At 44.9% G+C, this 15,163-nt stretch overlaps 1 protein-coding gene across 1 annotated transcript in view; it reads left to right on the forward strand.

Moving 5' to 3' along the window:
- The window catches only part of LOC117516352 (calcium-dependent secretion activator 2-like), a 64,872-nt gene that overhangs the window by 11,585 nt on the left and 38,124 nt on the right, over positions 1-15,163 (forward strand). Inside the window, exon 2 of the mRNA XM_034177311.1 lies at positions 13,989-14,102. Within this exon, the coding sequence (XP_034033202.1) occupies positions 13,989-14,102 (114 nt within the window). The remainder of the gene's footprint in view (positions 1-13,988; positions 14,103-15,163) is intronic.

The raw sequence follows: 15,163 nt of genomic DNA on the forward strand, positions 1-15,163 counted from the left end.
TTTGCTCCCGGTGTGTATGGAGTACCTTATTACATGTTAACTGATGCTGCTGTTGAGTCAATTAGTTATTACCATGTTATTACATGTTAACTGATGCTGCTGTTGAGTGAGTTATTACATGTTAACTGTGACGTTGCCATTGAGTCTGTTATTACGGTGTTATTACATTATAACATTGCCATTGAGTTGGTTATTAGTTATTACATGTTAACTGTGATTGCAGTTAAGTCAGTTATTAGTTATTACCTGTTAACTGTGACATTGCCATTGCTGAGTTGGCTATTAATTAGTTACATGTTATTACATGTTAACTCTAATGTTGTTGTTGTTGTTGAGCTGATTGGCGTTCGTAGTTACAGGTAAAGACTGAACTTTTATTGGCGATCAGAAGCTGTTAAATGGGTGAACCTTATTTCCAGCTGCGTTGCGGCTCTGTGGAGACATTTGTTTGATTTGTGCTGCAGTGATTTGGTTAAATGTGCAGAATTACTTTGCTTTGCGTGTTCATCTGGAAGCTTTACTGCTGCAAAATCTTAGCGATTCTAAAGAAGCGACAATAATAATTATTATATGGCAGCGACACTGCGCGTCCAAACAGAGCAACAGTATCACAAACATCAGGCAAGGACATAGTCGAGGTGCACAGGCAGGCAGTCAAAAGCACAATGAGGCAAACAAAGCAAGGCAAAAATACAAGAACTGAGCTGGAAAGAGGCACTAGGCACATCAATCTGGTGAAGGACTGAGGACTCTGGAGAGCTATATATACACACATACACACACAGGTGATGAGGTGCAGATTGGACGCAGGTGTGTGTGGAACACACCAGAATGAGGGGATGGTCAGTGAGGGGAAACACCCACCACTGAGAACCAGGAGAGACAGAGAAGAGAGATGGGGACAGAAGAACCCTAACACACAAAACCCCAGCAAGAGAATAACCAAACGTGGAAAACAACCTGACAAAGTGAACCAGCAAATGAAACTAAAACAGGGCCAAACTCAAACCCTGACAACAGGTTGGGCTGTGAGGCCAAAACCATCAGCAGCTTTCATATTTGGGTGATACCGTAAGTTTGTGTATTTATTTATTTATATTGTAGCTATATAATAAGTTATTAACCCTGCTTGCTCAGTCTGTATGGTAAATTTCAGATTGAGGTGTAACTATGGATCTCCCATTATTTTCCCCTACAGACTTAGCACTCGGTTAATAATCCTTTATTATTATTATTATTATTATTACCTGAGGCCAACAAATGGCCATCGGGTATTACGAAGACTTGGCGTCTGTCTCTGTCTTTAGCATAAGTCCAGTTCTATTACTGCCACAGTCTTCAAATTCACAGGGAACATTCTTGGGACACAGACCTTGGACAAGTTTGAAGATGGCTAACCTTGACCTATTTTGAGAGGTTAAAAACTCACATTCTGTTTCAACCTCTTCCGTTTTGTTTTTGAGTGGTGGACTTGACAGCCAATCACAGTGGAGCTGCGCTGTAATGTCAGTGGCTGGTCTCTCCAAAACCACTTTGTTTTGTATACAACCCCAATTCCAATGAAGTTGGGACGTTATGTGAAATGTAAATAAAAACAGAATACGTACAATGATTTGCAGATCCGCTTCAACCTATATTCAGTTGAATACACCACAAAGACAAGATATTTAATGTTCAAACTGATAAACTTTATTGTTTTGTGCAAATATTTGCTCATTTTGATCGTGAGGGAGTGTCATGATTGGGTATAAAAGGAGCATCCCCAAAAGTCTCAGCCGTTTACAAGCAAAGATGGGGTGAGGATCACCACTTTGTGAACAACTGTGTGAAAAAATAGTCCAGTAGTTTAACAATGTTTCTCAATGTTCACTTGCATGGAATTTAGGGATTCCATCATCTACAGTCCATAATATAATCAGAAGATTCAGAGAATCTGGAGAACTTTCTACATGTAAGCGGTAAAGCCGAAAACCAGCATTGAATGCCCGTGACCTTTGATCCCTCAAGCTGCACTGCATTAAAAACCGACATCATTGTGTAAAGGATCTTACCGCGTGGGCTCAGGAACACTTCAGAAAACTATAGTCAGTTAACACAGTTCATCGCTACATCTACAAGTGCAAGTTAAAACTCTACCATGCAAAGTGAAAGCCAAACATCAACAACATCCAGAAATACCGCCGCCTTCTCTGGGCCCGAGCTCATTTGAAATGGAGAGACACAAAGTGGAAAAGTGTGCTGTGGTCTGAGTCCACATTTCAGATTGTTTTTGGAAATCATGAACGTCGTGTCCTCTGGACAAAAGAGGAAAAAGACCATCCAGATTGTTACCAGCACAAAGTTCAAAAGCCAGCATCTGTGATGGTATGGGGGTGTGTTAGTGCCCATGGCATGGACAACTTACACATCTGTGATGGCACCATCAATGCTGAAAGGTCCGTCCAGGTTTTGGAGCAACACATGCTGCCATCCAAGCAACGTCTTTTTCAGGGACGTCCCTGCTTATTTCAGCAAGACAATGCCAAGCCACATTCTGCACGTGTTACAACAGCGTGGCTTCGTAGTAAAAGAGTGCGGGTACTAGACTGGCCTGCCTGCAGTCCAGACCTGTCGCCCACTGAAAATGTGTGGCACATTATGAAGCGCAAAATACGACAACGGAGACCCCGGACTGTTGAACAACTGAAGTCGTACATTAAGCAAGAATGGGAAAGAATTCCACCTACAAAGCTTCAACAATTAGTGTCCTCAGTTCCCAAACGCTTATTGAGTGTTGTTAGAAGGAAAGATGATGTAACACAGTGGTAAACATACCACTGTCCCAGCTTTTTTGAAACGTGTTGCAGGCATCCATTTCAAAATGAGCAAATATTTGCACAAAAACAAAGTTTATCAGTTTGAACATTAAATATCTTGTCTTTGTGGTGTATTCAATTGAATGTAGGTTGAAGAGGATTTGCAAATCTTTGTATTCTGTTTTTATCTACATTTTAGACAACGTCCCAACTTCATTGGAATTGGGGTTGTAAGAACACAATTACAGACCCACGACACATTAACAACAAATGCCCCCCCCCAAAAAAATGCTCCTGAAATCTCTTTCTGAGGATGGCATTATATAAAATGCACTAATAAAACCTTAACTATGTCAGATCAATAATAATTTTAACAAGGAGGCATCCTTACCAAATCCCCAAACCACCTCAGCTGGCTCCTTTCAATGTGATAATGGTGATAATCTTCCATTAGCTTCCAGCTCTGCCCCTACTATAGACTATCTGGTCTGATGCAAGAGTTCCTCAAAGTGTTTCTTCCAGCAGTGGATTACATCCTCAGTTGAGATCAACAGAGTCCCATCCTAACTGTAGACAGCTTGGATAGTTCCCCATTTTTCCCTCCTGAGGTGCCTCACAGTCTGCCAGAAGCACCTTGGTGCCAGCCAAAAGTTCTTCTCCATGGTTTCTCTAGACTCCTCCCACACCCACTGCTTTGCCTCCCCCACAGCAGACGCTGCTGCCCTTTGGACCTGTCGCTACCTTGCAATGGCCTCCGGAGTTCTGAGAGATAAAATATCCTGGAAAGACTCCTTCAGTTAAGCTGCTTCCCCGACCACCGGTGTCCATCACGGTGTTCAAGGCTTGCCACCCATTGAGGCCCCTAAGACCTTCAGGCCACAGCTCCCCGCTGATTCTTCAGCAATGGAAGCTTTGAACATTGCCCCTTCTGGTTCAATGCACCCAACCTCCATAAGGATGCTCAAAAAGCTCCGCCGGAGGTGTGAGTTGAAGATCTGTCGGACAGTGGACTCCTCCAGACTTTCCCAGTTCACCTGCACTATCCGTTTGGGCTTCCCTGGTCTGTCCAAAGTCATCCCCCACCCTTTGATCCAACTCACCACCAGATGATCAATTGACAGCTCTGCTGCTCTCTTCACCCAAGTGTCCAGAACACGTAGCCTCAGATCAGATGATACGATCATAAAATTGATCATCGATCTTCGGCCTAGGGTGCTCTGTGTGAGCGATCTGACAAAGTCCTTAATCCAGAGATGTGGAATGAGGGAGACCGAGGTTCAGTAGTTTCCTCACAAGGCCACGGGGGAGGATGGCGTTGAATGCTGAACTGTAATCCATGAAGAGAAGTCGGGCGTAGTTACTCTGCTGCTCCAGGTGAGCCGGCGTGGTGTGGAGGGCAGAGGTCACGGTGTCCTCCTTTTGTTTTTGCTTTAATCCCTGATTCTGTGAGATGGGGAGTTTGTGTGCCTACTCGGAATCGTTAAAATGTGTTTTCTGTTTCCTAAGCAGTGTGTACCTAATGAAGTGGCCGGTGGGTCACGGTGTGTGACGTCCTTCAGCAGGTTGACCTCTGGCGGCTGTCCTGCAGATGCTGGTTCAACTGTTTGATGTTTGGCCAGAGACGTTCTGTCTTCGGGGTCTGCTTGATGAGTGACTGTTTAGGCGTCTGGCGTCACGTGACCACGCTGCGGCTCCGCTCGCTGCTTTGACTGACTAATGAAGCCCTTCGAGAGGTTTCGTCAGCCTGCTGCAAAGGCTCTTGGGAGTTGTCGTCTACTGTCAGCTGGCACATTCAGGTTCTCGTCACCGTCTGTTGAACGGCAGCGTGCAGGCTCTGAAGCCGACACCCACAGGTGTTTAGTGATAGGATGTTTTTTGCTTGCCTTGAGAGCAGCTGGGGGTTGTGGGTAATAGAGCTCTGCGCTCGCCCCTGACACTGAATGATTTGAGTGTTTGTGGCTCAGATTGTCAGCACAGTGTTTTTATTGGTCGACCTGTAAGATGTAATAAAGCAGTCACTTCCTGACCGGACCCTGGACCGAATCAACCTTGCTGGTAACCTTTGACCTGCAGCAGAGACTCTGTTCTATCGCGGCGTGCAGGCGGGATGGTGCCGTGACGAGGACGGACAGGATGAGGAATGAACAGGGACGGTTTGGAGACAGTCAGAGGGGTGAGACGAGATGGTTTGGATACGTGCAGAGGAGGGACTCTGGTCATGTGATGATGGCGCCCTGCACCTCTTATCCACCCTCTGCCAGTGTCTGCAGTCCAGCGTCTCGTTGAGGTTCGTCATCGTCACACGTGTTTCTGCTGGTCTGTCCAGTCCGGCAGCACTCGCCGCCTCACGTCCTCCTTCAGCCGTAATGTTTGAGCTTTAACGCTATGAGCTGAAGAACTGAATCATCATCAAAAACCACTTTGATATTTATAGATGTTCTAGAACAACCAGAAAGGTCGAACTTTTGTTTGAATGTTTCAGACCACCAGACTCTGTCCTCTGACGTCAGGAAGGGCATTCTGCATCAAACTTGATCCAAATCAACATGCAGATCCACATCAGATCTGCTGTGACAACCCCGAGGAAAAAAGGGAGAAGCTTAGTTACTTTGGTTAACTTAGTTCATCTAGAGCACTGTTTCTCCAGTCACACCAGCAGAAGCAGATAAGTCCTTCCAAGTTGTTTAGATGGCTCATGGCTTCCCTCACTAAATTCCCTTTAGAGGTGTTTGGGGGTCTTGTGGCTACCCTCACTAAATTACCTTCAGAGGTGGTCGGTTGTCTTGTGACTTCTCTCACTAATCTCGCTTCAGAGATGTTTGGGTGTCTTGTGGCTTCTCTCACTAAACTCCCTTCAGTTGTTTGGGTGTCTTGTGGCTTCCTTCACTAAACTCCCTTCACAGTTGTTTGGGTGTCTTGTGGCTTCCTTTTCTAAATTGCTTTCAGAGGTGTTTGGGTGCCTTGTGGCTTCCCTTACAAAATTCCCTGCAGAGTTACTTGGATTGTCCTGTGGCTTCACTCACTAAACTCCCTCAGTTGTTTGGATGGCTTGTGGCTTCCCTCACTAGTTGTTTGTGTGTACTGTGGCTTCACTCACTAAACTCTCTCTCAGTTGTTTGGATGGCTCGTGGCCTCCCTCACTAATCTATGTTCAGAGTTGTTTGGGCATCTTGTGGCCTCCCTCACGAAACTCCCTTCGCAGTTGTTAGGGCATCTTGGTGGCTTCCCTTACTAAACTCCCTTTGCAGTTGTTTGGGTGTCTTGGTGGCTTCCCTTACTAAACTCCCTTCACAGTTGTTTGGGCATCTTGTGGCCTCCCTCACTAAAGTCCCGTCCGAGTTGTTTAGGTGGCTTGTGGCCTCCCTCACTAAACTCCCTTCAGAGTTGTTTGGATGTCTTGGTGGCTTCTCTCACTAATCTCCTTCCCACAGGACACTCAGTTTTTGAGATCTGTCTCCTACAGACAGATTCATCGTACAGTACCACACTGTTTGTATTTCTGAAATAACTGTGTTCATCCTCTGACTTGTCTAAAGAAACCTGGCTGTAAAAGTGATTATTTGTATTGAAAATGATCCTGATATTTACTTTGTCAGCTACTTAGAGGAACTGTTTAAAAACAAAACCTCTGTGGTTCATAAATGGTTATGTAAATTTGATATTTCTGAAAATTGAAACTGAAACAATATCTAGACTCTTGGATCAAAGACAAAATTACAAAAACGGTCATTGTATGCAAGATCCTTTGATCTAGATTCCGTTGGTCCTAATTACATGAACAAAGCAAGTATCAGTCAGGATCAAAGTTTTATTCCTCCTCTCCCCATTTCTTAAATATCCGTTTAGTTGATTGTTTTCTTGCATATTTTCTTTGGCTTTCAGAAAACTGACCTGAACGTAAACAAACCAGACACACAGAGCCAACAGAAGGCTCCACCCCTTTTTAACAACAATCCTTTAGTCTCAAAAACAATAACTGCAGCTGATCACTGATCCAGCTAATCAATATTTGTTATAAATTAATTGATCAAAATGATCAATGTTTATCAATGAATTGTTGCAGCCTGAGGTCAAAGGTCAGTGTGCCGCTTGATCCTGATTCCTTTGATCCTGTAATTGTGACGAAATCCAGTGGAACCGACAAACTGAAGATGATAAAACCCCGAGCCCTTAGCGGCAGAGATTCAGATCAGGATCAGGGATCAGAGTAGAAGACTGAGGAACCGTGTCAGAGTAACCCTCTCACAAAGAAAAGGGCAACAGGAAAACATCAGCAGAGGTCCAAATGGGCACCTGCTGGGACTCAGAGTGACGGTTTTAGTTCTTAGTTTCTACGTTCTGCGTGATTGGGTCTAAACTGGTTGCGGTACAGAACCTCCCTGCTGGTTTGACACTGTCAGGGTTCGACTTTAACACCAAACCTGGAGTCCTCGTAACTGATTTGTGATCAGCTGCTGTCTTCCAGCAGCACAATACCAGGAAATGATGCCTCTTCCTTCCCCAATCCTGAATCAGACGCAGAGTTCAAAGACCACCTTGTCCACAGAATGCCGATTTCAGTTTCCTACAGAAGTATCAAGAAGAGCATTTATCTCAAAAACAAATGTATGAGCTGTCATGCTCAACAGAGTCAAAACAGAATGTCCTCAGGAGTGCCCCCTGCACGTCAAAGGACCTAAGGGGCCTCAGCAGGTAGCGTCTGCTCTGGCTTATCTTATAAAGTGCAGTAGTGTTGTTTGACCAGTCCAGTTTATTGTTTAGGTGAACACCCAGGTACTTGTAAGAGTCCAATATCTGTTGGCTGGCTCTTCACCGGTGTTGGTGGAGAGCGTCTGTGCATTACGGAAGTCCACCAGCAGCTCTTTGGTTTTCCCTGCATTGATCTGGAGGTGGTTCTTCTGACACTAGTCCAGAGTCCTGGGTCACCTCTCTGTACTCTCCATCATCCTCGTCAGTGATGAGGCCGACGATTGCAGAGTCATCAGAGAACCTTTGCAGATGACAGTTGACAGAGATATACATGAAGTCTGCGGTGTCAAGGGTGAAAAGAAAGGGAGCCAAGATGGTTCCATGCAGGGTCCCAGTGCTGCAGCTGATCATGTCAGAGACACAGTCCCTAGCCCTGACATACTGTGGTTATTCTGTGAGGTAGTCCAAGATCCATGGTGAGAGGTGGGGGTCCACACCTGTGAGCTCCAGCTTGTCCCCTCAGAAGCACCAGCTGTATGGTTTTGAAAGCACTGGGGGAAAAAAAAAAAAAAAAATCCATGATTCTCGCAGTGCTCCCAGGCTTTTCCAGAGAGCTTTATGTTGGAGGTAGATGACAGCATTGTCCACTCTGACACCAGGCTGGTACGCAAACTGAAGTGGATCCATTGATGAATTCACCAGGGGCCAGAGATGCCCAAGGACCAGCCTTTCCAGGGTCTTCATCAGATGTGAAGTCAGTGCCACTGGCTCGAATCTTCTGAAGTCCTCCAGGTGTGGTGATCTTTTCTCATAAGGGTTAGGGTCTAAGAGTTGGGTTAAACCCTACCAGCCTCACATTTAGCAAGATCTGCCCTTGTACTCGGGTAAGGAGTACGGAGCTCAGAACTAAAACCCTTCTGGACCAAATCTAGACTGAGGCAGTTCTGACACATTTGGGATGCTTGAAAGACCCGACTTCAGTCTGATCATGGTCCTCTTAGAACTTAACCAAGGCAAACTCATTCAAGATATTCAGGTCCTATTTAGTGAGATTCAAACAAAAATAATTCAGTGCACATGAAAGTGACACACGTGTGATTCTGTTTCCTCCATCAGGATGTAACACTGACTATTTTATATTTAAAATAAATTATTGTTCCGTGTTTAGTTTTTGACTTGGACAAACTGGCTTTTAGTAGTTTTTGGTCCATTGAGGACTTAAAAAAAATCTTTATTTTTCATAACTGTAAGTTGTTCTTGTCCAAAGAAATTCCGTCCTTCTGGCAAACATTCGTATCTTAAAACTCAAGAAGTGTAAAACTCAAAATTTCTGTACGTTAATACGGGGACGTGAAAGATCTGGGTGCCAAAAAAAACCCCCCATGCATTTCTGACATTTAAAAGTTTTCTTTTTTACTGAATTTTGAGTTTCAAATATGAAATGTACCAGAAGCCCCGAAATACTCACATCACCCACTAGAGGGCAACAAAAACTTCTCAAATGTGCTGCAAGGTCTTGACTGTTTATTCATTTAAGTTAACTTTGGAGAAAATAAGATGGACCAACAGACAAAAATTAACTTGCAGTCCCTTATTAATTAACTTGCAGAAAAATTTACATTTTTCTGCTCCTTATTCCCGCTGGACAATGGGAATAAGGATCAGAAAAATGTCGGACATTAAACTCTGTGGTGATGAAAGCTGTTGGTGGTGTTCCTGAACCCTGCAGTTGTATGATTGTGGATGACGTGCAGCAGTGTTCTAATGTTCCTGTTGGATCTCGTGGCTCAGAGCCTTAACTGGACTTGATGTGTCCTGGTTTCAAACTGATGAGTCGGCGTTACGTTGGCACACACATCACAAAGTGTTCAAGCAAACGCACCTTACCGCGCTGATGGTGATGTTTTGTGGGTCGGGTTTGTAGTACAATCTTGCGAGAGGCCATTGTGGTCAACAGACAGTTTGTAAAGGGAACAGAGGGTAACTGCAGCGCCACCTGCTGATCAGCATTTCTGAGGAGTTTAACTTAAGGGATAATGCTACATTACATTGACATGAGTCTGTGTCACGATGATCCTGAACACAAGTAACACTGCTGGAGTTACTGTGATCCAGGCCATCACACTTTCCCTTCTGCAGAGACACCAGAACTCATTTCTTCGTCTGTTGAGATGATGCTCGTCTCTAAAGGGAAGCAAAGGCTGCCTGTCTGCAGCACCAGGAGAACAGCACCAACAACCGCCTGGAGGACTTCAGACCAAACACCTCGGATCCCTGCAGCTTGACCGAAATGACCCTCCCTCAGCTGTTTGACTGTCTTTGCAATCTCACTGAGGTTCAGTCGTTTTGCAGCTCAGCCACCAGAACTCTTGCACTCTAGACGTCCAACATCCTAGAAGGAGGAAACCCCGACAGTGTGCAAAGTAAAGTACACGCATCGGATGCATGAGGGCCGATGCAGTCCGTGTAGTCTTTGAAATCATCCACAACCAGCCGAGCGGCGCCTCTGGAGCAGCTGACAATCACAGAGTGAAGCTGTGAGCTAAAGGTCTCCCTCACTGAGGTACCACTTACTGCAGTCTGAGCTGAGACAAAGTCCGATTGGAAGGAGGCGGTCTTCCTCTGGGACGACCAGACCAAAAGTATGCGTGTCCACCCACAGGGATCTGGATCCTCATGTACAAAGACTTCCATGGATTTCCTACTGAAACATGGCTTTACGCTAAAACCCAGAAAATGTCTTATGCGCAAACATATCCAGATGTATCAAAGTGTGCATACGCATGGATTGAGTGCACATGCAGAAATACCAAACTCCTCCCTGCCCACGGCCCCATTTAAATATGAAAACGTATTTGGGGTGGGGCCAATTTAGAGGAACTATAGCTGTAGAAACGTACGTGCCAGCCATGAACTTGGCGTGGGGCACCCCTCACATTTCCATAGTCATTTCACTTTTGATACATCTGAACATTAGCGTGGAGAGAAGGATGTCCGCCATGTTTTGGTGCGTACACAGCCTTTGTACATGAGGCCCCCGGACACTTCCAGGTCTTCACACCTTGGACAGAGCGTCCACTGCAGTGTGGACTTTTACACGAACAGCAGATGAAGATGGGCATCCCAAGGGGAAAGGTGTTCCAGGTGCCTGCCCCATGCGAGCTGCTTCGGTTTTGGACCCAGGCGCCGCTGTGCAGCACTGCACCAGCCGCCGTCCTTCAGAGACCCTCAGTCCTCTGGTTTGTTCATGTCCAGCATGTTCATGTCCAGCGATGGGAGAATTTAAACCTCAAAAATCACAAAGATTTATTGATGTTAAATCTGTGTGATGTCATAAAGGTCGCACGTGTTTGAGCGGTGGTGGGTTGTGGGTCTGCTAAGCATGTTTGTAAAGGGATGCAACCCCACCCGGCTCTGTTAAAATATGCTGATGTTGCCCAGAACTGGAGGTTGTCTGGTCCTGATCCAGATCAGCAGAACCCAGAGTTTCAGAGCTGAACAAGCAGTGGTTTTGACAGAATCATTTCCAGCTGACTGACAGGATGTGTCGTGCTCCTCTGACTTTGGACAAATGTGTGTTTTTGTGGCTCTGGTTTTTTTTGCTGTTTGTGTAATGAAGTGTGTCGCTGCTGCCGCCCCCTGGGCTCGCAGCGAGGGGGCCCACGCGCGGCTGCCAGCAGCAGATAAGTCGCCTGATGTTTGTTTCTTGGAATCCTGCGGCAGAAGACAAATGTTTTAATCTTCCCACACAGTCGCCTCATCATCTGAAAACTTCAAGCTGCACCGACTCGGCGCTTCAGTTCCTGCACGGAAGGTTTACTTCCAGCTGCAGGTGCTTCAGGCCAGTGAGAACTGATTAGTGAAGCTTTATGACCCGTGAAAGAGAAACACTAAAAACAAATAAGGAATAAAAATCTTTGCTTTTCCCTTAAATCTCAGCAACAATTGTAAACGATTTCTGACCAAACGTGTGAGTTTTTACCATGACCTCCAAGTTGGAGAGAGCATGGTCACGTGGATCCACTTTGAGAACTTTGATTCTTTGACTGCAGTTTAAAGGGTGATAGTCTGATGGAGTCCTATCCATAGACAGGATGGGACAATGGGATGATTCATGCGTTTGTCTCTTCTAGATTGGAATACTGCAGTGTTCTATTTTCTGGTTTACTGCAGTCCAGCATTAGGGGTCTCAAAATGCTGCTGCCAGACTTTTGACACAAAGCAGAAAGTTTGACCACATTACACCCATTTTGGCGTCTCTTCACTGGCTTCCTGTCCGTTAGATCAGATTTTACAGTTCTCCTACTAGCCTATAAAATTGTTCATGGACTGGCACCTCCCTATTTAGCTGACCTAATTAAACCCTATGTACCGGCCCCGGCACTTCGTTCTCAGGATGCAGGACTACTTTGTGTCCCTAGGGTGAATAAGAAGTCTGCAAGTCATAGAGCTTTCTCTTATCGTGCCCCTTGTTCTGTGGAATGATCTCCCTGCATCAATAGAACAGTCAGATTCTGTGGAGACTTTCAAGTCCAGACTTAAGACGCACTTATTTTCCCATTTGTATGGCTAGCATACTGGCATAGTATGGTACTATACTTCCTATCCTTTTAAATTCATTTTATTAGTAACGGAACAGGTCTCGGCCCCAGTTTTATCTAAATTCTGGGTCTGTTAGTGAAGCTTAGGGCTAGCAGCTGGTGATCACTAGGGCTGGGTGATATGACCTGAAATTCATTTCGCATATAAATTGAATCCCTTCACGGTAACTGTATGTATGTGTGTGTGTATGTGTGTATATGTATACCGCAATATAAACTTAAGTGAAAAAACTTATAATGTAAGTAATTATAATATATGTAATTTTGAGAACATTTATTGTGCAAATTTCAAAATTACGAGGTCTGAGAAAAGTATCGGACCTTTATATTTTTTTCAAAAACTATATGGATTTGAATCATGTGCGATTACATCAGACAAGCTTGAACCCTCGTGGGCATGCGAGAGTTTTTTTTTTTTCACGCCTGTCGGTTACGTCATTCGCCTGATCGAAATGGACACCATTCGAGAAATTCAGCTGGTTTTCGGTGAAAATTTTAACGGCTGATGAGAGATTATAGAGTCTTACTGTTGCTTTTAGGACTTCCCATGGAGCCGGAGGGCGCGCCGCGGCGCCGTCGTCAGCCTGTTTCGAGCTGAAAACCTCCAAATTTAAGCCTCTGACCCAGGATGTTGTGAGAGAACAGAGAAGTTTCAGAAGAGCTCGTGATCAGCAGTTTATCCGGACATTCCACTGTTAAAGGAGATTTTGTAATGAACGACGTGCGGACGGATTGGCGTGTCGGCAGGCAGCCGCTCATGGCCCGGCGCCACAGGAAAAACACCTCCGTTGGAAGCATTACAGGACAAGTTGGAACATGTCCAGCTGAAAAGCCGCCTGGTTTTTACAAATGATTATCAACACGGAGGTGTTTTTCCTGTGGCGCCGGGCCATGAGCGGCTGCCTGCCGACGCGCCAATCCGTCCGCACGTCTTACATTACAAAATCTCCTTTAACAGTGGAATGTCCGGATAAACTGCTGATCTCGAGCTCTTCTGAAACTTCTCTGTTCTCTCACAACATCCTGGGTCAACAGAGGCTTAAATTTGGAGGTTTTCAGCTCGAAACAGGCTGATGACGGCGCCTCAGAGCGCGGCACGCCCTCCGGCTCCGTGGGAAGTCCTAAAAGCGACAGTAAGGTTCCATAATCTCTCATCAGCCGTTAAAATTTTCACCGAAAACCAGCTGAATTTCTCGAATGGTGTCCACTTTGATCTGCCTCACAGGTTCTGAAAAAATTTTGATAAAGCAAAGCGCCAGTCTCTCAGAAAGAAGTCAGACAAAGGAATTCCGATGAGGGGGGTGGACCACTCCTCACTCAAAGCCTGTCCACAGGCGAATGACGTAACCGACAGGCGTGAAAAAACTCACGCATGCGCACAAGGGTTCAAGGTTGGCTGATGTAATCGCACGTGATTGAAATCCATATAGTTTTTGAAAAAAATAAAAAGGTACGTCAGACCTTTTATAGCTACAATTTGCCAAAAGGTACTAAGATGCAAGCCTAGATTAATATTTTGGTGGATGAATTAAATAAATGTATTTATTGTTGGGTCAGTGGCTGAAGTTTCATCTCTTAAACACTAGATGACGGACCTGCTCTGAATACATGAAGCATTATCAGGACAGTCATTTCCTCATTTACAAAACTCATCATCATTCATCGTAGACTGAAACAGTTTAATTTGGGACCCAACCCCTATAAATGTTAATGTTCTTCTGAAAGGAAAAGACCAAAAACAACCAAAATGACCTTTTGACAAGACTCATCAGTGTACCACTGACTTTTCTGTTTATTTCTGTTTTCTTAATCTTGTTTTTAAGCTTTTGGTTTGTGAAGCCAGACCTTGAACTTTTTGCCTTTCTTTAACTCCTGACCGTTAACCTTTTGCCTTTGCGCTCAGGTCAATAAGCAGCAGTTGCAGGCGGTGAAGGAACGATTTCTGGCCTTCCTGAATGGGGAAACTCAGATTGTGGCGGATGAAGCTTTTTATAATGCAGTGCAGAGCTACTACAAGGTAAGTTAGCTTCATCCCCTTCTTAACATGTTCTGTTTTGGACAAAAATCTTTGTGCTTTGCATTTTGTCATCAGGACAGTTGACCAGTGCTTTTAAATGACAACATCACTGTTAGAAAATTAGGAAATTGTACAAGTTTTATATTCACATGTGAACCGCTGAGAACCATCTCAGTCTGCTGGAAACTTACCAACAGCAAGTCCCATGACTTCCAGCTTTTCATTGTCGCCTCTTAAGTTCCTGATGTGAAAAAGTCATGTAAATCAAAATCAAATCAATTTTATTTATATAGCGCCAAATCACAACAAACAGTTGCCCCAAGGCGCTTTATATTGTAAGGCAAGGCCATACAATAATTACAGAAAAACCCCAACGGTCAAAACAACCCCCTGTGAGCAAGCACTTGGCAACAGTGGGAAGGAAAAACTCCCTTTTAACAGGAAGAAACCTCCAGCAGAACCAGGCTCAGGGAGGGGCAGTCTTCTGCTGGGACTGGTTGGGGCTGAGGGAGAGAACCAGGAAAAAGACATGCTGTGGAAGAGAGCAGAGATCAATCACTAATGATTAAATGCAGAGTGGTGCATACAGAGCAAAAAGAGAAAGAAACAGTGCATCATGGGAACCCCCCAGCAGTCTAAGTCTATAGTAGCATAACTAAGGGATGGTTCAGGGTCGCCTGAGCCAACCCTAACTATAAGCTTTAGCAAAAAGGAAAGTGTTAAGCCTAATCTTAAAAGTAGAGAGGGTGTCTGTCTCCCTGATCTGAATTGGGAGCTGGTTCCACAGGAGAGGAGCCTGAAAGCTGAAGGCTCTGCCTCCCATTCTACTCTTACAAACCCTAGGAACTACAAGTAAGCCTGCAGTCTGAGAGCGAAGCGCTCTATTTGGGTGATATGGTACTATGAGGTCCCTAAGATAAGATGGGACCTGATTATTCAAAACCTTATAAGTAAGAAGAAGAATTTTAAATTCTATTCTAGAATTAACAGGAAGCCAATGAAGAGAGGCCAATATGGGTGAGATATGGTCTCTCCTTCTAGTCCCCGTCAGCACTCTAGCT

Source organism: Thalassophryne amazonica, chromosome 8 (assembly GCF_902500255.1).
Source record: "Thalassophryne amazonica chromosome 8, fThaAma1.1, whole genome shotgun sequence".
Lineage (NCBI taxonomy): Eukaryota > Metazoa > Chordata > Actinopteri > Batrachoidiformes > Batrachoididae > Thalassophryne > Thalassophryne amazonica.